Source organism: Alosa pseudoharengus, unplaced genomic scaffold, assembly GCF_046254945.1.
Source record: "Alosa pseudoharengus isolate Yale_2024_CS ecotype anadromous, Long Island Sound unplaced genomic scaffold, YU_APseudo_1.1 YU_APseudo_1.1_scf_13, whole genome shotgun sequence".
Classification (NCBI taxonomy): Eukaryota; Metazoa; Chordata; class Actinopteri; order Clupeiformes; family Clupeidae; genus Alosa; species Alosa pseudoharengus.
In genome coordinates, this window is record NW_027468598.1 from 16,770,129 (window position 1) to 16,794,317 (window position 24,189).

The window sequence follows — 24,189 nt, forward strand, 5'->3', positions numbered from 1 at the left end:
ACTGTATTTTCTAAACGGACTAGTCCACTTTTGTGAACAATTTCATCTTAGTCACACAGTTTTAACTGGTCAGGAAAGACAATTATTTTTTTAATTCAATAATTATACTCATTAAAAACAGGATACCATGATTATGATTAATAACTGTTTTATTGGACTTGCATTCTGCCAAAAGAACCATATAAAATACAACTTACATATATAAATATTCCATACAAATGTATAAGCTCTCATAGATCTATCTTGTTGTTGCAAATGAGGCTTCAATTGTACTCTTCACAACCACAGTAATGTTTCTGAGGACAGACTCACTGTAGCTAAGGTGGGAAGCATTCTGGGCAACATATTTCAAGAGCCGATGTGGCATACATACAATGCCTTATGGCTTTTATTGTATTTCTAAGAAAAAATGACCAAGGCCTGCAACTAAATTAACACTGGTGGTTATTGTCATTTCTTGATTAAGCATGTAGTCTGTGTGCAAAGATTCCAAGGGGAACTTAAGGCCATTAAGGATACAACGCCCCACGTGCCTCCCTAACTCATGTCACATACTCTACATACTCTGGTGGCAGAAGTGCTTGCTGAATCTACAGTTCTGTAAAAAAAAAAAACAAATAAAAAGGTCTGAAATGAGAATACCCCAACAAGGTAGCAGAAAACTCCCTTGCGAAGCAAAGACTAAACAGAAAAATCTGGTATTTTTACCTATAGAACAGAACTTCTGCTCCAAAAAAAGACCATTGGTATAGCCTGACTCCATTGTTCTATTGTCCCCAGGTCAGTTTTTGTTTGGATTATACTCTCACAAAGTGAGTGCATGTCTAGTCATACCAGGCTACAATGGCTCATTTGTATTCTAAAGATCCTCACAAATGAGAAATACCTGAAAAAGCAATTGAGAGAGTTTACCCACCTAACAGGTAATGTTGTCGTGGGAGGGTGCATGACCCTTTTTGTCAGTTTTGGATGAATTGGGTACCCCCTTAGTGCTAAATGAATACCCAGTTTGTTGAAAACTGAGGAACAGGAGAATTCCTATATCGTGTTACTTTAAAGATGACACAGAATGGAACACCCTTTTTACCTTGGCTTTGTTAAAATAAAGGTACGTTAAGACTTGGCCTCTGCTTCTGACAGACACATTTCTCAACTTTAAAAACAGCTCTGAGCTGCAGAAAAAGACGCCCGTGATCGCGTTTCAAAAGAAGCCGAGGACTTTTTTGAAAACTCGGGTCTATTCCTTAGGATTATAATGTAAAACTGATGCTGGCAGCTTCAAAAAAGAAGCCTAGTCTGAACGTAGCCCAAGGAGAGATTGGTGGGTACCATAAAGCTACTGTGAACCAGAAACAAGGTGGTTTCTGCCTTCATGACTGCCAATGACTTTGAAATTACCTGTGGCGCAAACCATCACTGTGATCACATTAAGTTACCACTTCAAGGTTGGAGATTCAGGTAGAAGTTGCCTGTTGTGAGCTGTCTTTCGTTGCAAGGAAGCCAATTAGCGTAAATTACTTCACTTAATTATTCATGTGGGTGCCAGATAACTATGAGGAGGTTGCTGGATATCTGCTAAAATGGGCCATTTTATTCCCCAGCCTAATTATAGGGCTGTAAATGGGCATGAATATTGCAGCTGAGCATGGTTTTGACAGACCAAAGTTGCATACCTTCTATGTTAACATCAGAGAACAAGGTAAAATACTCTGGTCATCCATTCAGTGTCATCTATAAGACAGTGATGATTAGTTGCCCCCAAACCAAAGAAATCTTCTGTAAGCGTATTTTTCTAATTATACATTAAAGACAGAGTCTGTGATTCTGGCAAAACATTGCTGATATTTGAACTCAACAGCCAATCAAATTACACCATACACCACCCCTGTTCTTGTGATCCTGTACTGACAGGCGTGTGTGGTTCACAGCCTGATTGGTTCAGCCTGAGTCACTCTACTTCCTATAGAGCCAGGACTGTGTACATCAGTTTTTTTGCTTAGCACACATACAGAATGGACAACTAAAGGACCAGCAATTCTCTGAGTTTGACAAATTGTGTATCGGATTAGAACAGCATTTCTCCTTTTGATTTCAGGCCAAGTAATCAAGTTTCATTTTGTTGTAATCTAAAACAAACCACTCTTACTCAAAAACTGACTCACCCGTTCATCATAACACCACACAGTTGATCGGACATCCATCTTTAAAAAGGATAAAAAAAATGTGCACTGGTGTATATTTTCCAGTTCATCTCAGGGTCATTTATTTGTCTGTGTGTATGTGTGTGTGTGTCTGTGTGTGGTAGTTCAAGCAGCAGCAGTGGTTCTTGTATGGGGCACTTTAAGAGAGGATGCTTAGGAGATCCTCTCGTAGAACAGGAGGTAGGCTTGGGAACTCTGCACTTTGGCTTCTGTGACAGGCTGAACGCTTGAGTCACTGATGTAAAACCACGATCCCTTCGGTGGCTCACCATTACCTGATCACAACAGATAATATAAGTTATAAAACAGCTGGGACAGAAGTTGGGTATTATGATACCTTAGACCAGTGTTTCTCAAAGTGTGGTCCGTAAACTATCTCAAGTGGTCCGCGAGCAGACGTGGTAAAATATAATATAGATAGATATAAGATATATAATATATTTGTTTGCAATATGTAAATCCAATCAGTTCTGCAACAACACTGCCTATGTGAGCTACACCAATTTAAATCGTATGAATGGAATTCTCTGACACAATAAGCAAGGTGCAAAGACAATAGGCAAGGTGGTTCAGTGAGTAGGCCTATTGTGTAATATACCGTATTTTCTGGACTATAAGTCGCACTTTTTTTCATAGTTTGGCTGGTCCTGCGACTTATAGTCAGGTGCGACTTATATATGAAAAAAAATTATATAATTAAACATGTTTTTAAATGTTAATTTATATTATCTGACATGAACCCTACATGAAACATTATCGTCTACAGCCTTGAGAGAGCGCTCTCAAATGCACAAGTCGTGAAACACACATGCATACTTAAATCCTCAAATTACTGCCGGGATTCTATTTATAGCTGGGCCTCAGATTCAGACAAATAAAAGCCAGTATAATTTTGTTTCAATTTAACTCATAAAATAGCTCTTCTTAATAATTTATATTGTTGGTTGGTTTAATATTGTTGCCAACGAAGTCATTGTCCTACACCATGAGTCTCCAACACATTGCTCTCAAGCTACCAGTAGCACGTAGCCTCAGGTTAACCTATTTAAACACAATTGTTGCTGCCAGGCATCAGCCTACGAATTTTATAAAAAAGTAAATCATGCATAATTTAAAAAATAACTAAATTTAGGCTATCTTAGACCTCTTTGGCTATACGGAATAAGGTTTCCCTTGCAGCACAGCACACGTTCCATGAATGAATGAATGAAAGCGGATGCCTTATCTCGCAATAAGCGGATGGACATCCCGACACTCTTTCATACATGAAACTTAATAGTGACCCAATGCCATTGATAGCCTACCGGTATGCTGCTCCAAACGAAAAGTATAGGCCTATGTCTCACAGTAAAACGCAAGAAATGAAGGCCTATAGCTGACTCGAATAGGCTACAAGCCATGGTCCAAATAAAGGTGCTGTGCTTTGCCCAGCCATGAATTCAGGATTCACGATAGTCTGTCCCCTAAACATTCCTCACCCGTTATCTGGACATGCATGAAAACATTTGAAAACAAAACTCACTGCCATGTAATATTTGATCGCTGTTTTGCTACTAATTATCTTTCACGTGAATACGCACAGAAAGTGAAAGTAGGCCTACTATGCGCTCCGTGTGGTAGATGACAAATAGCAGAATTCAGACTGTCCATGTGTCACACACTTATAAAAAATGGCAATTGTTAAGAATTGATATGGAAATGTTGTAGGTCTGGTAGGTTCAAGTTCTGTCATATTAAATTTATTGGATTTGTATTTAACTTTTGACTTAAAATAATCATCCAAACATAAAAAATGTCATATGGTGTGACTGTCCACCATGTGTGCGAACTTCCTAAAAAGCGCGTATATCCATAAAAAGTATAATTACTTTAAAGTTTTACCATGCATATAAAATAATTGGATGTTTTTTACAACCACAGAAAGTTTTGATGTTTATGCATGCTGTCCAACTAAGTTATAATCAAATATATTTTGTCCATAAAATGGTTGTCATATGGCGTGACACTATATTGTATATTTTGACCGGGCATTCATTTGGACATTATTATTGTGAAGAGGACCCTGCTTAACCAGGAAGTAACAATAGAATGTCAGGAGTAATTGGCATGGTCAAGAGGGGAGTTATGCTTTTTAGATTTTTATATAAAAAGCTTTGAATTGGACATCATCAATCGTGGCCAAATTTTAGTGTCTTATGGTGTGACATCATTTGCCTAAAAAGTAGCTATTTTTCACAAATATTCTTCATGAATTCTTAAAAAGCACTGCTGCCATGTGGTCAGTTGCATGCTAAATAATAGTTAGCTGTATTTAACTGTCTAGAAAATTAGCTTAACTGTCAAAATGTCATATAGTGTGACAGCTTTTTTCACACAAAAAAAAGTCACACTATATGACATTTCTGTCACACCCTATGACCAAATTGCATTTTTACATAAAAGTTCTTGTAAAAACATGTTTTAAATTCAGATATTATGTTTTTTTTGTTAAATCTGTGATAATTGGGAAAAAATGTATCTGTACAATTCATATTTCTCATACTTTTTTCTTTTATGTTACCATGCGATGTAAGTTTAAAAAATAAATACTAAACTTTCATCTATTTTGCTGTTACACGCATACACCATTCATACAGTGACTTCAAAATTCATTGTTAATGATTTTATAGTCATTAAAAACCCTGTTTTGCTCTGACACATGGTGGAGTGGTGCAGTTCATCGTATGGCGTGACACCATGTAATTTGGTGTGACATTACATAATGTCACAAAAAAAGACTTTATAATTGAAAAATCATTAAAACATCAATACACACAAAGGAAATGGTATCTGCAAGAACCTCAAGAATTTTGAGTGAGTTCTTACAAGAAATATCAGAATTGAGCTAAAATATCTGGTCACACTTAGGAGCATTCTCCACCTTGACAAAATAACTTGTTAAATGTTAGGTTTTTCTTCTAAATATTCACAAGGAAATGTTGCATATCAAAGCAAACATGATTAAAATGTACAGTGACATAAATTAAAGTAGAAAAAAGTATCTAATTTTCATTTTATTTCAAATTATTTTCACGTCACACCATATGACAATTTTAGGCACTAACATGACAAATTCACATATAAATATATATTTCACTTTTTTTTTTTTGAAAAAAAAGTGTATATTAGTCAAGTTTAGAGATACAGCAACACATATAAACACTTTTTAGGGATGATATTTGAAGTTTTTTAAAATTCCTTTTTTCAGGCTTATTTGTCATCCACCACGTCCGCAATCGATTATAACGTTCCTTAAATAGAGAACACATCCATGTTCTCTCGCGTTATTTTATAGGCCGTCATGCTTCTGTGTTTGCGGTTCCTGATCGCTAAACGTTTGTTTTCCTTTCCTGTCGATAGCGGTTGATGTAGAAGGCTATAATATAATAATTTGACTTTAGCGGTGACAAATCCTGCTGAGAGAGAGAGAGAGCAAAGAGAGAGAGGCACCCCCAAAGTGGTCCTGCGCGCGCGTGTGTGTGTCTCTGCATGGGGTTCAATTGAAGTCAGAGTTGGTCCGCTTTCAGGCCGCTCCATTATTAGATTAATGTCAGACAGCGCTGTAAAATGTGTGGGAATTTCTCGCATTATGATGGCTAGCGTTGCGGGACTTTTATTAGTATGCTCAATACTTAGTAATAATTTATGCGCAATCCTGCGCTGAAATTTAGGCCCTGGTTTTAAATGCGCATCTTTTTTTCTCTCGCTCTCTCGGCGAGCATTTGTTCTGCTGCCAGCTTGTGCCAATACGCTATATCGTCCAAAATGCTTGATTGCATTGCATTCTCCACATTTTTAGCTTAAATTTCATGTACCACATCAGCATTTTTGTTCAGTGAATCTTTTGTAAATTGCTTTACAATAGCGCCGGGCACTTGTCAGCAGCCTTCGGCTTGCCTCTTGCCACTATTCACTCCTTCGTCTTCAAGATTCCCTGTAGAATTCTCAATATTTTTGGCCTCAATGTGTTCAGTTACATAGTCTGTCTGTTCTTAGTCTTGGATTTTGTGAAATAAATTTCTAAATATCACCTGCTTGCTACAGCTTCGGTCTGCACGTCCTTTTAAAACCGCATATTTTTCTCTCTCGAGCATTTAATCTGCTGCCGGCTTGTCTCTCCACATCGTCCAAAATGCTTGATTGCATTGCATTCTCCACATTTTTAGCTAAATTTTCATGTACCATATAAGCATTTTTGTTCAGTGAATCTTTTGTAAATTGCTTTACAATTACCGTCGGGCCTATATGCCTATTGCCTGGCTTGCCTCATCTTCGGTCACGTCCTTTTAAAACAGTTTTTTTCTCTATCGTGAGCATTTAATCTGCTGCCAGCTTGTGACTCCACATCGCCCAAAATGCTTGATTGCATTGCATTCTCCACATTTTTAGCAAAATTTTCATGTATCATATCAGCATTTTTGTTCAGTGAATCTTTTGTAAATTGCTTTACAATTACCGTCGGGCCGATAGGCTTATCGCCTGGCTTGCTTCAGTCACGTCTAAAACTGCATCTTTTTCTCTCTTGTGAGCATTTAATCTGCTGCCAGCCTGTGACTCCACATCGCCCAGAATGCTTGATTGCATTGTATTCTCCACATTTTAGATACATTTTGGTGTACCACATGGTATTTTCTTTCAGTGAATCTTTTGCTTTGCAATGACCTTCCTGCCCTCCTCTTGGCTTCCTTCACTCCTTCGTCTTCATCAACATTAATCTTTTTGGCCTCAATAATCCAGTTACATAGTCTCTGTTTTTGGTTTTGGATTTTGTGAAATACATTTCTAAATAAATGCGACTTATAGTCCGGTGCGACTTATATATGTTTTTTTTCCTGTTCATGATGCATTTTTTGACTAATGCGACTTATACTCAGGAGCGACTTATAGTCCGGAAAATACGGTACTGTTGAAGTAGATTAACTGTTTTTTTTAGCTAGGTGGTCCGTGAGTTTTTTTTTTATTGGTTAAGTGGTCCTTGGTCTGAAAAAGTTTGAGAAACACGGCCATACTGCGAAAAAAGGACATAGAGAAGAGTGGAATGCCACACCACAGCATGTTACTAATTGGCTCTATAAAATGCCAAGCTTGCTCCAGTTGACACATTTTTAATAGAATGTCAATGTGCCAGAATATTCAAGCTACAGTAGGCAACCCCTTTTCCAGAATACTCAACTTAGCTGTCTGAACATTCTGGCAGCCATCACTAGAATGGATTTTTCAGGGACTATCCTGTCCTGTAATCAACAGCTACAAATTTCAACTCGGAGTGACATTAACCGATTAAAACACTGAAGGGAGGTGTTGGGGACTCCTATGGTGTAAGTTACGGAGAACTGCTGATGACACTTGCAGCGGTTTTACAGTAAAATATCACAAATATATTAAGTGCTTATTTCCCAGGTGACGATTACACACCGAGTCGCAAACGTCTCTGACCACATAGGAAAGTTTCAATGCTTACCTTGCGTGGCTAATCCATTGGATGCCATGTTTTGACAGTGAGGCCGAGCTTTCACGTAGGCAGTGTAGTGTCCCGATCTCATTGTCCCACTGTGTTCAACAATCCCATAGAGGTTGTACAGCACCTGGGTCATTCCTTCTGACACATTCTGTTGGCATAAAACAAAGCCAGTCTGAGAAATGTTTCAAAGCACGATACAAAACTTTCAATCAGTGAAACAACACTGGATCAAATTTGCATTTTTTAAACAGTGACCTGAACCCATTGGGGACAAGACAAAAGAAAGAGTTACTCAACAAAACGACAAGTCACTGTACAAGAATAGAAAGCTGCTTACCTTGCAGTTGACCGAGCAGTATGGTGCCAAGTCTAGAAGTTGAGGGAACTGGACATGACGATTCACCTTACACACACTGTAACCAACCTGTTAGACAAAACAACATCATAAAAGAGGCCATTGTGAAGCCATATCACCACTTTTCCCTTCCAATGTTAGTTATTTCTTTGGATGATTACGGGTCATCGGCATATCCACCGACTACTGTTGAAAACAGTGAAGCACATTAAGAGTCCTTCAAACTGATTGTGTTTGCGTAGTAGCATACGTCCCCTCCGTTTGGAGGCATCTCTTAGTGGTGCGACACATAATTAGCCGTGGTGTACTCGAGCATCATTCAAGAGCGTCACGGCAGATTACCTGTTGAAATCTCTTCAGGTGAAGAGTCAGCACAGGCGGCGGAGACGAGATGAGCATCTGCTTCAGCGCATCCCTGTACACACTCTTCTTGGAGCCTACGGAGCGCAACAGAACACCACATCTTACTGGCGCCCCCCCCAGGCTCACACATTAGGAACAGATCATCTCACAATGGCTTTCTATTATTGCTGATAACGCTATAGAGGTGCATGCTTATGGAAACATCAATACAAGGCCCGGGTACTTTCCCTAAGTGTTTAGAAAATAGCTAAAAAGAAAGCCTGTGGCGCTAACAATGGCAAAGTAATGGGTTTAGTTCCCAAGGGGAGATGAGCAGTGATAAAGTTCTTGCATTCAGTCTAGACTGTCAAAACAAAGTTATCGGCTGAGTCGTTACATTTCAGTCACGACTTTCTGAGAAACTTGAGTCATATCATTTTGACATCCTCTACCTTCTGTGGCCTTAGACCCAGACTGGCGTTTTGTGCAGGTGAGACACAGCAAGCTGTTACTCTGAGTGAGGTGCTCCACTTCGGTGAACTGGAAGAGGCAGGAGTCCACGGAGCACTCCTGCTTGTCTGGCGCCGCCCTGGTGGCTAAGGTGTGGAAGGCCTTCTCAGGGTCCTGGTTCACCACTGTGTACTCTGGGCTCTCATCATCGTGCCCATTCTCAGTGGCAGCCTCGCACGGCTCTGAAGTCCCATTTAGGGACAAGTGGTCCAGCTTTTCAGCCAAATTCTCTTCCTCCTGCTCCTCCTCGTCCTCGGCGGAAGGCACCTGTGTGGCATCCTTCACCACTTCCTCGTCTTTCTCCTTGGTCCTGCCATCATCAGTCTGCGATTTGGAACTCTGGTCCTCTGCCAGCGCCATGAATCGATTACTGACTGTGGACTCGTCTGCGGCCTCCTCCTCCTCCTCATCCTCCTCCTCCTCATCCTTCTCCTCTCCATCATGCTGCTGATGCTGCTGACCTTCATTACCCTTGGGAGACTCATCCATCTTCCCCTGTCCCTGCTCAGAGTGATCTACCTCTGACGGCTGCTCCGTGTCCATCTGGGTGTTCTCGTCCGTCTCGCCGCCCGCCTCAGGCTCGGTGGCCGCGCTCGGCGAGGCCGCCTCAGCATCACCGCCGCCCATCTCGTCCTCGTTCCCAATTGTGTCCAGTGAGACTTTCACTTCCTGTTTTGGCTGCCGCCTTTGGTTCTATAAATACACACATTTACCAGTAAAGCAGATTTGCCATTGTGATGGATTTGAGTAGACATGAATATATTCAAGCTAGCTTCAATCATGCAACAATGATTCCCAAGCAGTACACACATTCATAAAATATATACACCTATGCTGTTACGACTCATACACACAGTTGCGTGCGTTGCAGTGTTGGAGACGCATCCCGTTCACTTTACATGGGCTTACGTCATCTGTTGCCGAACTGAATTGTGGGTCCGTTGCGTCGCGTTGCTCCCGTCGCTCGCGTTGAGAAGTTCAGCTGTTGCTGCACTGACGGACGGCACCAGCCAATCAAATTACGAACAAGCGAACAACAGACGGCACCAGCCAATCAAATTCCCGTTATACCTTAAGTCATTTGCATAGCTACCACCGGGAACACCCACTGGCATGCGTTGACGGAACGCAACTGTGTGTATGAGCCGTAAGTTACCATGAATTGAAGTGTCTAGTAAATGTGTACAGCTACAGTGATCTGAATTTATGACAGGGCGACAAGTTAGATCTATCATGGAAGTGGAAGATGATGAAACGGACATTTTCAATCAAGTAGTTCACTTCGGTGTAAGTATTAACATATGAATTACTTTGAATGCTACATGATGAGGATGTGTTGTGCATAGGTTTACCTTATTTTGTTTCTTGGCCTGCTTCTTTGCCTTCTTCTGCTGGTACTTACTGCCCGCCCCCGTTGGCATATCTTCTTTCCCATTGGTCACCGGAGTAGGACTGTCCCATCCATCATCACTCACGCTGCTCCTCTGCACAACTTTCTTTTGATTCTTTTTCCTGTATGCCTAAGGGGAACAGCGCAATATTAATACCTTTATGCAGCTTAATGAGCATTTTAACTATGCATAATATCTACTGCTGAGAAAAGGCCATGGGTTACAATACCTCATCTGAAACAGGAAGTGACAAGTCAAGGAACATTTCTGTCACGACAGACACCTGGGGGAGAACAATAAGTACAGAGAGTGAGAACCTTCATGGCCTAATATCCTCTCTGTGGATATTCAGTGAGCGCTTCAAAATGCTGATTCTTTTACTACATACCGTCTTGCATTCTTTGCACATCACCGTGCTGGTCATCTCTCCCCCAAAGACCTGGTCAACAAAGTTTTTGAGTGTTCCATTTTTCTCATAGTCTGTAAACAAAGCATTGGACAATTAGGAAACAAACATAAATTAAATAGATGTACAATATAGTATCTTCAATTCTAGGGAGTTTTTCCTCGCCCCTGTTACCCATGGGCCTTCTTTTCTTTTCTCTGATTGTCTAACACTCTGTAAAGAGCCATGAGACATGTGTAATGTCGCTCTATAAGTAAAATTAAATTGAAATTGAAAATTGACAATACACACATATGACTTGTGAATGCTGCTTACTTTTCATCAATGTCTTGGATTCTTCTGAATCTGCATTCTTTCCTGAGCTTTTCAGAGCCTCCGATATTCCAGCTTTAAATCTCTGTGAACAAAGACAAATTCAAAAACTACTGCTGGAATCTTTAACCGCACCATTGGAACATTTCTGTGGTCCAAACCCTCCATTAAAAATCAGTCAATCCATTCCTCTTACATCTCAATTATCTAAACAGCGGCAGGTCTCTTACTTTGATTTCCTCAGCCCTCATCCCGTCCAGCAAATAGCGCAGAAGCTCCTGGCTGTCTTGCTGCTGGAAGCCTTTGAACCTGGCAGCCCTGGAGTAGTGATCAGGAGTATTGGTCAGTGGCCTTTACAGCACAGTTTAATTTCCTCCTCTGCTATAAGAATCCACAACGGTTCCTGTAACAGTTACTATCCAGCGTTGAGGAGAGAACCGAGGGTGTGTGTGTGTGTGTGTGGGCGGGGGGGGGGGGGAATCAATCCAATGTTGTTTAGTCAGACTTACTTTTTACACACTTGAGTGAACAGCTCCCTGGGAGTGACAACCCCTTTCTTGGTTTCCTGGATCTCGTTAAGCAGCTGCCACATGGAGAGGGTAAGGGATCCAGGCTGATCTAGCTGCACCTTAATAGGATCCTGAGGAGGAGGGGGGGGGGGGGGTAGTCAATTAATAAAATTGAACAGCAACTGAAGATGGAGTTCTTGGACCACTTTCCAAAAACTGTGTCTGATGGAAGGCAATTATCTAACTATTACATACAAACATAAAATAGGAAGAGACGAGTGTACTTTTAGAAAACATTTTGCCCTGTGAAACCATCCTATGAAATTCACTTTGTGTGTGTGTGTGTGTGTGTGTGTGTGTGTGTGTGTGTGTGTGTGTGTGTGTGTGTGTGTGTGTGTGTGGTTGCATTGCATTTTCATTTGCGGTTGCAAGTATTTTTTAGTGATTAGATTAAGTCACCTCATTACAAAAAGCTGAGGGTTAAATTGGCACCACTAGTATCTACCCAGATCTAACTAATCAATCCCCTTAAGGAGAGAGTCCTCAAAATAGCTTACAGGCTTAGCTAGATTTTAAATAACTTTTGGACATGATTTAATTTGAGAGATATCCTAAAATACAACATCTACTACATATGTTATCACATTTATCTGGATTATTTCAGCCCTTAAAAATAACATGAGTACCGGATGTATATCATAAAGTCAACATTCCATAACACTGATGAAAACTATCTAATGTAACACTGCTTCAAGTTTACTCACCAGTTCTGAGGAGACGCTAGGTGTCAAAGTGACGGTGATCTTCTCATGTGTAACATCACTGAGGACCTGCCTCAAAAACTGGGTCTGGGACAGGTTCTATAGGAAGAGAGGATTGGTTAGAAAAAATGAACATCCATTTGGAGTCATGGATTCATGACTCCAGTGTCCACATAAGATAAAAAAAAAAAAAAAACTTTAAGGACCTAATTCGAGGATGCAAACAAAGCATTAATATGCTGATACCACCTGCATGTATCCCTATAATCTACTGCATTATGTTGGCAAGTTAAAGGGATATTCCACCATTTGGGGAATTACGCTCATTTTCCACCTCCCCTCGAGTTAAACAATGTATTTTTACCAGATTGATTTCTCCAGTTCATCCAGCCGTTCTGCGATACCACTTTTAGCTCCAGCCTAGCAATCAGTAGATCATTGAATCGGATTAGACCATTAGAATCTATACTATACTCTCTATACTCTCATTCCGGTGTAAATCAAGAAACGTTGTGAACATACCATGGGTGCACGAGCACAATGATATCATGCAGCACCTGAAAGTAATCCCCGTAGGCTGTAACTTCCAGCAACAAGTTTGAGCTGTAGCAGTTTATTGCGCCGGAATAAGAGTATAGTTCTATGTCAAATCAGCCTAGAAAATCGCCAAGTTTCATTTTCCGTTAGTCTTATTACACTTTCTAACTTGAGAAGACACAAGTTTTAAATAGGAAAATTACCAGAAATCTTAGTCACTTTTAAGCGTGATGCTAGCAGGCGAGATGCTAATGGTCTAATCCGATTCAATGATCTATGCTAGGCTGGAGCTAAAAGTGGTATCGCCAGACTCACAGAACAGCTGGATGAACTGGAGAAAGGTAAAAATCAATTGTTTAACTCAAGGGGAGGTGGAAAATTCCCCAAAAGGTAGAACATCCCTTTAAATGCATAATTTGTTATTTCAGTGCTTCCTAGAGACACCCCAGTGACAGGTCAATTAATGCCTAATTATTACCTTGTAGAACCCCTTAACCTGTCTTAATAATGTGTAACAACACCGCAGATCACATTCAGGTTTCTAGTACATGCAAAGTACATGAAGTATCTGAACTTGAACCACAATCTAAAATGATAGATTTATTCACAGCTTACAGATTTCTTTAGCAGGTTGCGATGTTGTGTTGTGTGTGATACAGATTTTTCCCAAGTACAGAAATACTACAAAGTACACACAAATACTATCTGAGAACTGTACTGCTAGAGGACTAGGTTGTTTTCTCAAATAAAAGACTTCTCCGCGCTCACCTGTACAACAGCATTGAAGAAACAGGTGTTCCCAAGATTGCTTAGCCCCCTGACTAAAAGTGCACCACTGTTTTCCACTGCCTCAGTCTTCATTCCTTTTGGGCTGGTGTCTTTCTTAACGTTCCTCTTTTGTCTGCCTTTGTTCTCCTTCTCCTCCTTCTCTTCCTCCAAATCATTGCTTTCCTCTTCCTGCAAGTCATTATGGCTGATGCTGGGTTCTTCTAAAAGCGCCACAGAAAAACAAGGAATTACGGTCATTTCATTCCATCTTTTCTAGCAATTGCTAAAAGTAAGCATAATCATGACACATCTTACATAATTATGCCACAAGAAACCTGAACCCATGGTTAATGGTTAATTCACAGCAATGTGCTACAACTTTTATGACGTACGTGTTGTAATAAGGCATTACGGTACTCACTTGTTTTTGGCTTTTTACTGGCATAGTCTGATAGTGCAAGCTTTTTTATATTGGTCACCAACTGAGCCAGCTGTCCTGTGCTTGAATACTGAACATCATCATCACAGATGTAACACCTGAAAGATAGAGAACATTTCATGCATCCACTCGTACAGGAAGAATTCATGAGTGAGAGTGAGAGAGTGAGAGAGAGAGAGAGAGAGAGAGACTAACCATACACTCCAGTTGTCCAGATTCAGTACCAGACAATGAGGATCTGAACGTGGCTTCTCATAGTGCCTCACAGCATGTTGATCTTCTGAGTATCTCCCACAGCCCTTTCAAATAAGGAGCACTTTGTTTGCATTTTGCAGAGGAGACAGATCATGGCTCAAATTGCACATAATATGATGACAACATCTCAATGCACTTAGTCATGCACACAACTTACATCACATAAGCATACTTATCGATTCATACATACTTATCACAGTAGCCTAAAACGTATCTTCTATCTTTATCTATCTTATCTATCTATATTTTCCCTTTGTTTATTGATTGATTTATTTATTTATCTACATTAATATAAATACTGAACAGTCATTTAAGTCAGAGGACTAAGCATTTCACTACATGTTGTACTTTGTACAGGGTTCCACTCTAAGTCAAATGTAAAATTCTGTGACTTTTCCCAGCAAAAAACCTGAATTTCCATGACTTACTATATAATTAATTGTACAATACCGACCAATGATTTCAGAGCAGCCACACAGCGTTCAAGAATCAAGAATCATTGAATAAATACATTTTGGCTACTCAAAAAGCAGTAAAGCCAATAACCATATATACTCCAATTCTTTGTGGAAATATTTGAATTAATGTATTATTTTTGGCAAGTAAATTTTAAACTGCTACAACAAAATTCCCTGATATTCTATGACTGTCCCAAAAATGATAACATTCCCTGACTTTCCATGTCTAGAATGGACTTTCCAAAATTCTATGATATTCTAGAAATTCCATGACCTGTGGGAACCCTGTTTGTATATGTATGTGAAAAATTAAATAACTTCAACTTGAACTTGAAATGTTGTCAACCAGGGGTTTTAAACTTATTGTGACCCAGGGACCTCTGATTTGACTGGAAGGAAGTAGCCATATAGTTGCAAAAGCTTAAGTATTAGTTTTGTTTAAAAGATAATAACAATATTATAGTAGCATGGAATGAATCCCTAAAGAGAATAAAACTTAGGAACTGCTGCAACACAACTCTACTTACCCTGTGTCCACATTTCAGGCACATCCATATAACCTGTGGCTCTTGATTCATTTCATCCTCAGATTTTGTGTTGGGTCCCTCCTGACAGTCCTGACACAAGTTCCAATCGACATCTGGAGCAGTCTTCTTAAACAAGATGTGGTCTATTCCCTTGCGAATGTGGGAACAGGAAGGGCCTTGAAAGAGAGAGATTGAGAGACTCTTTAATGTTAGAGCAGATTGAATCATTCACCCATTCTTCATTCCTCCAGGGATTCAATTAGGCACTATACCTGTCAAGTCCACGCAGTTCTCCTCTTTGGAACTTCTGTCCTTCCCTTTCTTCTTACCCATCGCGAGTGGCAGAGGATTACGAGAAAATCTAGCATTGATTAATACAGACAATTGACAACAATTAGTGTCAGTGGATATGACCCCATTGGTTCACTCATTTCCACCTTTATGGCATCCTCTGTCAGATACACAAGTGCAAATGGGCAAATAGTTGAACGAATAGCTCCATTCAAGTTATCTAGAGCTGTCTCTAGCAGCCGATTGTATCGATACGAATCATCACTGAGAAAACAAGCTTTTATTGTTTAACACAATTGTACTTATTATCTTAGTAATGACTCATGTTTGTACTGTTAACTAAGATAGTAGATAAGCACACAAGCTATCTTAAATGAACAGATGTAGTCATTGATAGCTAGTGAATGCTAGGATGCATCTTAGGAAAAATGTCCACATAGCTTTACCAAATTGATGGTAAAATGCCCAATCTCTGTTTACATATAACATTAACATTACAAACCACCATATGTAGAGGAACTCTTTTTTTAAAGAAACAAGCCTTAACATAAAAACAGCTTGATAACATCAACATGGCTGCAGATAATTAGCAGGCTAGTTTTGTTTATGATAATGCATCGTCAACGTTCTTTCATTCAATGCTACCTGAAGTTAAAAGCGTAGATTTGAGTGATCTTTAAGCTGAACAAAAATCAAAGTGGCGCGTTGTCGACGCATCATCTTCATTCTAATGAAAAATTAGGTCCATAAAAACGCAATTTTATAATCTAAAGAATAACATGGTGTATAACGCAAGCGTTATTAAATGTCTACACATTTTTGAGGAAAACTGAGTTCGAAACGTGGAATCACCAGATGCTCTCCGGAACACAATTCACTTCCTTTTGCACCGGAACTGTTTTGCCTACGGATAAACTGTTTGGCAGATATCAATGCAAAGTGGATAGATCGACGTTATGTTATGAATTGCTGTTTTAAAAATGCCGATTGTTTATATATCACCACTTCCCGCTGCAGTTTGGAGTCATGCTTCACACCCGTTTTTAATGAACCAGAGCGTTGAAGTGTGTACAGTCAGAGAATGTCTGGTACAGTGTAGCCTACAGTAGCTTAGTGTAGCTTTCTGTTCAGTGCCAAAACAAAATGTGGCACGTTATTTAAGTTGGAAATTGAGCTATATTATTTACAGATCCGTAATTATCTGCGATGGTAACGATAATAGAACAGAAGTGAGCTGTCAACGCATGATACCGGTTAGCATTACAAGGCATGCAGTCGTGGCAAATCATTGTACTTTGAACACTTCGATGCATGTTGTATCTTCTTGAGAGAAGGGTACTCTGCAGACATGTCTTTAGAAGAAGCTGAGGCTCAGCTCGCTGAGCTTGAGCTCCTTTCAAGCATGTTCCCAAGTGAAGAGGAGTTTGTCGTCACTGACCAGCTGGCTTTTGCTGAGTTGAGAGACTACGTTGAGGGGGTCTCGAACACACTTCCACATTCTAGACCTGACTTTTTGATAAAACATAAAATGGACACTATCAACTTCAAAGAGGTTAATACCATAGCCATGTGTATGAATGTATTTTTTTTTTTCATAAAGGTGTCTTGGTCAATGTATTTGTTCTTGAAATTATAATCTAATGGTGGTATCTTTACCACAGGTGGACATCACAATCTCCTGCACATATGTGTCTGACTACCCAAAAGTCCTACCAGAGATTTCTGTCAGGTAGGTACAATTTTAATTAAACACAAAATGATACATATTTGGTTTTATTTTACAATAATATAAATTATTGGTGGTTATTGACATTTTTTGTCTTAATTGGTTCGTTCCAATGCATATTATTTTCATCTGACAGGTGTGCTCAACTCAGCAGAGCTCAGCAAGCCCAACTGCACAGCGACCTCATCTCGTACCTGCTGGAGAACTGCTCTGGGGAGGTTTGCTTGTTATCAGCATTCGAGTGGGTAAAAGATAATGCAGCTCAGTACATTGACAAGAGTGTGTCAGCGGTTGTCCCGAAGAAAGATACCTCGTCAGGTCCCACCCAGGAGGCTTTCACTCGGCTCTGGATCTACAGCCATCACATCTACAATAAGAGTAAAAGAAAGAACATTCTGGAATGGTCCAAGGAACTCAACCTCACTGGCTTCAGCATGCCTGGCAAGCCTGGGGTTGTTTGTGTGGAGGGGCTTAGGACCCCATGTGATGAGTTTTGGAGCAGGTATGAATAAAATAATATGCATTTTGATATGTTAAAAAGTATAAATAGGACAGTTTCAATCAGTTTATTGTGAAATTTAATTGTTAATCAACCTACAACCTATGTGAATTGTATTGTTAAAACACATAAAAAGCATGAAAGCAGTGAAAAGGATGTGATTGAGATCTATGGGAGAGCTTGGTCTAATGAGAAATGCCTTTAACTTGCACTTTAGCCTAAGCTATGGGTGGGGAAATAGAGAGCCCAAAGAAAAACTGTAATGCTTCTTTCCATTATGTTAAATCTTATTTGAAGTGCAGACTCAATATATCTTTCACATCACTCCTTATTTCCTCAGAGTAAAGTGTCTGACATGGAAGAGGATCATGATTCGCCATCGAGAGGATATTCCATTGGACAGCGAGGATGGCACCATAGATGAAAGAGTGGCCTCGCACCGCAAGTTCACTGGGTTCGACGAGGCTATTTTTGATCCCCATGGAAACCGAGGAAATCACATGGACCTTGGGCAGCTGTACCAGTTCCTCAGTGAGAAGGGTTGTGGGGAGATTTTCCAGTTGTACTTTGGGATTGAGGGGAAATAGCAGTGGTCCCACAGAGAAGATAAGAGACTCTATAATCCTCTGTGCCTTCAGAATGCAGCACTCTGCTGATGGATATTGTGCCCCGCAAAGGGAGACATGAAATAAAACACATTACACCCCACCACACAGACACACCTCCCAGCCCCGAGTGCTGTTTTTGTACCAAACAAACCAACACAATGTCACTGTGCCTTTTAAAAGGTTTTAAACAGCCGGTAGAATTAACCCTGATATCTGATGCATTACCGTGGTTGTGTTGGACTAAGGTTTATGTCTAGTGCAAAAGTAGAGGAGACACATATAGCAATCTATTGGCACTGGGTCTATGGTTGGTTTATATTATTATTCCACTTAAATACAGTTCAGCCATGGCATTGGATTGAAAATGTCATTGTAGATGACAGATTGCCGGCTGTTGCATATTGACACTTTGAGAGATATAGGGTTTGATATGACTGAGTACATTAAGCCTTATGTCACTCATGCACTTATGTCTTAGTAGAGTAGAGAGTTTACAAATTAAATATGGTCTCTCTAGATTACTGTGACATTGTAGTAACACTTCCAGTGACACTGCCCTGTCAAATCAGTTACTTCATAGCCATGAAAACAATGGGAATTATATACAGCGGGGAAAATAAGTATTGAACACGTCAACATTTTTTTCAGTAAGTATACTTCCAGTGAGGCTATTTGCATGACATTTTTACCAGACATTTGTATTAACTTAGGTAATCCACACATATAAAAAATCCAAACATTAATGTTCATAAGTAGAGTTATGAGTAAAAAAGTGGAATGGCACAGGGAAAAAGTATTGAACACGCTAAGAAAAAGCAGTACACAAAGGCAAGGAATGGCAAGTAACGAGCTGGAATCTATACATAGTTAGAGAGTAATTATCCCTCCTATCTGTGCAAATTAATGTAAGCTGGGTTAGTACATATTGATGAGCTATAAAAAGGTTTTTCATTACCAAGTTGTCACACAAGAAACATTTCATGATGGGTAAAAGCAAAGAGCTCTTCCAAGACCTTTGCAACATTATTGTTGCAAAACATATCAATGGAACTGGTTACAGATGCATTTCAAAACTTCAGAATCATCCAGTAAGCAGTATTGGAGCCATTATCTGCAAGTGGAAGGAACATCACTGCATCATCAATCGGCCATGCACAGGATCTCCTCACAAGATTTCTGACCAGGAAGTCAGAAGGATAGTCAGAAGTGTAGCCTAAGAGCCAAGGACCACTCCAGAAAGACTTGGAGGCAGCAGGTTCAGTTGTTACAGAGAAAATCATAGGTAATGCACTCCACCGCCATGGCCTCTATGCACGCTCACCCCACATGACTCTATTACTGAAGAAAAACATGTCGAAGCTCACTGAAAGTTTGCTACACAACATTTGGACAAGCCTATGAAATACTGAGAGAATGTATTCTGGTCAGGTGAGAGCACAATTTAACTCTTTGGATGTCATACTACACACCATATTTGGAGGAGAAATGGCACTGTGCATCACCCTAAAAATACCATACCAACAGTGAAGTTTGGAGGTGGAGGCATCACAGTGTGGGGCTGTTTTTCATCTCATGGTACTGGCAGACTTTATACAGTTGAAGAAATGATGAATGGAGACATTTTTTCTGGGAGAATCTTGCCATCCACCAGGACAATGAGGATGAGACATGGCTAGACCTTCCAGCAGGACAATGATCCAAATCATTCAGCAAAGAAAACTCTCAATTGGTTTCAGAGAAAGGAAATCAAGGCCCTGACTTAAATCCAATTGAACAGTTTTGGAAGTTACCTAAAGATCAGGATTTACAAGAGGGACCCCTGGAATCTTCAATATTAAAAGACTATCTGTTTAAAAGAATGGGCCAAAATCACACCTGAATACTGCGACTGATTAGTTTCGTCATACAGGAAATGCCTTGAAGCTCTCATTACAAATAAAGGGTTTTCCACAAAGTATTTAAGAAATTTCAGTAGGCGTGTTCAATACTTTTTTCTTGTGGCATTCCACTTTTTTACTCATAACTCTACTTAGGGACATTAATGTTTGGATTTTTTAATATGTGTGGATTACCTAAATTAATACTAATGTCTGTAGAAAATTTCATGAGAATAGCCTCACTGGAAGTATACTTACTGAAAAAAATGTTGACGTGTTCAATACTTATTTTCCCCGCTGTATTTTGACGAGTGTAGACCCATGAAATGTATCATCAGTACATAGGCACAGAATTCTGTCTCTTCTCTCTGTGTGTGAATGAAACAATGTCTAACAAAAGCAATGACTGGGTAGATTATCTTACTTTATGACAGATTCTGCACGTGATACTGGTTACAGATGCCTTTTTTGTTGCACACTAAATCTAGTCAAGCTTAATTGCTTTCTCTTAATATATATATATATATATATATATATATATATATAATATATGTATCACTATGACGTGCAGTAGTTGCTTTAGGTTTTTAGCTATATATCAACCTCTCTCGTACTATGTTACAAACCCTGCCATCTTACTCCTATCTACTCACTCATGATCAGTGATCAGTTGTCATGTCCTGGAAGGACCACAAGAGGGCAGTGATTTCCTAGGAATTTTCTTTCACATCACTGGATCAGCTCATTTACAAATTAGCAAAGAACTTCAGGGTCTTGGTGGCATGTTGGATGTTAAATGGATGTTCAAATAACTAAAGTTTGGAATTAGCATTCTGGCTGATGCATTGAAGAATCTAACCGTCCTTGAAAAATATGTTGAAGACAGAATTGTGAATTTGAATGCTGTTGGTAAATCAGGCACTGAGATATATATTTAGATCATATGCTATCATGAAGCTGCATATGCTTTAGTGGAGCTGTATAACAATTCTCCACAAATCTGTGATCAGGAAAATGCAAGGGGCATATACCTTTATATGGCTCTGGGCAGAGCCAGAGATACGGCTCTGGCAATGGGAGGGCTGTTGCTCCCTCTAGTGGCCATTGATATGTACAGTATGTGTGAATTGCACATAGAGTGTGCCAGTTATCATTTTCTGATACTTCCCTATTTTCAGTTGTAATGTCATTCTGAAATGTAATCTTGCCCTATAGAACCACTCTCTGAATGAGGGTAAAGGTCATCTACTCCAGTCCTATTTCAGATCTGGGTACAGAGAGCCAGGGTGAGAAGAGAGGTATAAGATATAATCTCGTTTAGATGGACCTCCAACATTATCACTCGACTTCTGTGTGCAGGCCAGTATCTGAGAATATCAGTGATAAGGCTGTTTATCGTCAGATATTTCTGATTTCATCTTAATGAATCCTCACTACTATATGCTGAGGAAGTTTACATTGGCTCCAAGGTTACATTACTCTGGAGCCAATACAAATACATTATATTTGTATAATACATACATATATATACAGTATATATAGTATATTATTATATTATACATGTGTATAATACATACATATATATACAGTGTATATACACATATACTGTATACAGTATATATAGTATATTATTATATTATAATACATTTTGTGTACAGAAGCAGTTCACAGGGAGAAAACAGTAATGGCCATAATAAAATGGGAATGAATGGGTATAAGTTGTCAGAGTTAGGCTGAATAATAAGCAACAATGTAATTAAAGTATTGAATGAAATTTTCTTGTGGTGATTTATTTCCAAATACCATGACTTGTCCTTGAAACTTTTGATGGGTTCACATTAGAATAAATATGCATGAAAATTCCTTTTGTTGCTTACCCCATGATAAATACACAATATAATTTAAGCATTACCATTACATTATATTTTAATTTAAGGAGATTGGCTAAAAACCAACCTGAACTTGTGAATTAATTATCGGATCTAAAAAAGCCGTGCTATTTCTCCCCAACAGTTTATGGGAATTATGTCATATGTTTGCAGCTCAAAATACTGAAGATAAGTAATAATTTTCAGCTGTGATTTTGCAGGGAGAAGCAGAACTGTGAGCGCATGTAATGATGAATTACTTATGGTCTTGTTTTGAAGTCCAAATTAATTAAATGGGCACTACTTTTACAGCACTGTGGTCAGTCTTGGCTGTTATAAATTTCCTTTCTAAACTGAACTTGACTCGACCTCACTTGTTGCGCAGTGTCTTTAAACAAGGAGAGAACTAGGTCTCTAAAGACCGTTGTGAAATTTAATTGTATGTATTTTCAATTTCATATTATAATTTACATTTTATTCTAATATATTTAGTTGGGGTGACTTTAGATATGGTCAAGAGTCTAAACAGACTGACAGCAGGAATAAACGTGGAAACATCCATATTAGACATGATTGACGTCTTCTCTCTGTGGTCTGTAATGGCTTTAGAGATTCCACCATCTCAGTAATCATTCTTTGAAGGAGCATTTCTTCCATCTCTGAGCAGTTTTCCACTCAAGCCCTCCCATTGTTGAGATAATGGCTCGAGTAGTGGTCAGGGTTTAGAGGGGTAAGTAAAAATAAAGCTCCTCAGCCGTGCTAAATATCAATCGCCGTCACAAGACTATCACTGACCTCATGTGATCTGCATGATGTGATCTGTGAAGATTCTCCACTTGAAGGCTGAAGGTCTTTAACATCTACTGTACACTACACTTCAGTTCCAAAAAATCCAGTGTCAGTAATAGGCCTATGGATCACATGATACAGTGCATCTTTCTGTATTGGTGTATACATGCTATTTGAGTAGATTTTGTCCCCCACCCATCACCAACCTCAAAGGGCACTGTTAATATGGACCTGTGCAAGACGCAAAACACACCCACATACATCCTCTCTCTTTCTCTCTCTCTCTCTCTGTCTGTCTGTCTGTCTCTCACACACATTCTCTCTGTCTCTCACACACACACACAGGATGAGAGGACTGATTTGAGGCCGAGGCAGCTGTGCAGCATGGCAAGGTCAAAGGCGCGTAATCCGCAGCCTCATTCATGCGAGATTAAAAACCTGCTCCCGAGTTTTGATTAAGAACCAGGGCTAGAAGATTAAAGACCAGCAAACAAAATGAAAGCAGTTTTAAGCCCAATCCCGGAATTCATCAAAATACCAAAACCTTAAACTGTCATTACAACGTGAGATTAATGCAAAGCCAACACACACACACAGACATAGACTCTCACACACACACTTCCACCCCCATCCTCACTACCCTGCAACCAGTAGTTTGTCTTCTAACTGTCCTTCTGGAGACTGGTCAGATTCTTTCAAACACCGAGACTGTTTCTGTCTCTCCTTTTCATCGTCTTTCCCATTTTTCACTGCATGCTTTGATGCCTGAAACTGCCTGCGGCATTTAAGGCATCCCTGTCTCTCTTTTTCTCAATCTGTTTTATGTCCTTGCGATTTTCTGTTTGTATGCAAATTTGTTTAAATTATCAATGCTGCCGTCAATGACAATCTATTTGGTCTAAAATAGCACTACAAGCAAGAGAAGAGAAGCCTGATTTGTGTTCTATGTGAGTGACCCATGGCAGTGGATCTGACCATCCATTCAACCATGCATCCATGCAGGCATTTTGGCAGCTAGAGAGCTTGCCAGTCAGACACCCAGCTGGACTTACTCCTCACAACCCTCCAGAATTTTATTTCAGTTTACCACTCTCTCTTGCCCTGGCTCAGCTGTCTTGCAATCAATTAGCAGAGCCATTCTATTTGGAGGAACAGAATTAATTGGGGGAAAAAAAGCTTTACAATAAATATAGAGTTGCCAACTTGCATTTAAGACTTTTAAGACACAAATAGACACATACATATGCATTGGAAAGCACT

General features: G+C 39.6%; 2 protein-coding genes across 2 annotated transcripts; one reads left to right on the plus strand and one right to left on the minus strand.

Moving 5' to 3' along the window:
- Positions 1–131: 131 nt before the first annotated feature.
- Positions 132–16,414, minus strand: usp16 (ubiquitin specific peptidase 16). Its single transcript, XM_076282299.1, has 18 exons — positions 16,208–16,414; positions 15,544–15,632; positions 15,272–15,447; positions 14,227–14,330; positions 14,014–14,129; positions 13,593–13,813; positions 12,291–12,386; positions 11,527–11,657; positions 11,248–11,335; positions 11,021–11,102; positions 10,688–10,779; positions 10,529–10,582; positions 10,261–10,428; positions 8,851–9,601; positions 8,399–8,493; positions 8,039–8,125; positions 7,702–7,849; positions 132–2,476 (listed from the first exon to the last, which is right to left on the minus strand). The coding sequence occupies exons 2-18, from the start codon at positions 15,602–15,604 to the stop codon at positions 2,355–2,357; spliced, it is 2,592 nt and encodes an 863-aa protein (XP_076138414.1). The 5' UTR covers positions 15,605–15,632; positions 16,208–16,414; the 3' UTR covers positions 132–2,354.
- Positions 16,415–16,581: 167 nt separating this feature from the next.
- On the plus strand, positions 16,582–18,498 carry rwdd2b (RWD domain containing 2B). The gene is made up of 4 exons (XM_076282300.1): positions 16,582–17,114; positions 17,224–17,291; positions 17,425–17,790; positions 18,128–18,498. The coding sequence occupies exons 1-4, from the start codon at positions 16,911–16,913 to the stop codon at positions 18,372–18,374; spliced, it is 885 nt and encodes a 294-aa protein (XP_076138415.1). The 5' UTR covers positions 16,582–16,910; the 3' UTR covers positions 18,375–18,498.
- The last annotated feature ends 5,691 nt before the right edge of the window (positions 18,499–24,189 follow it).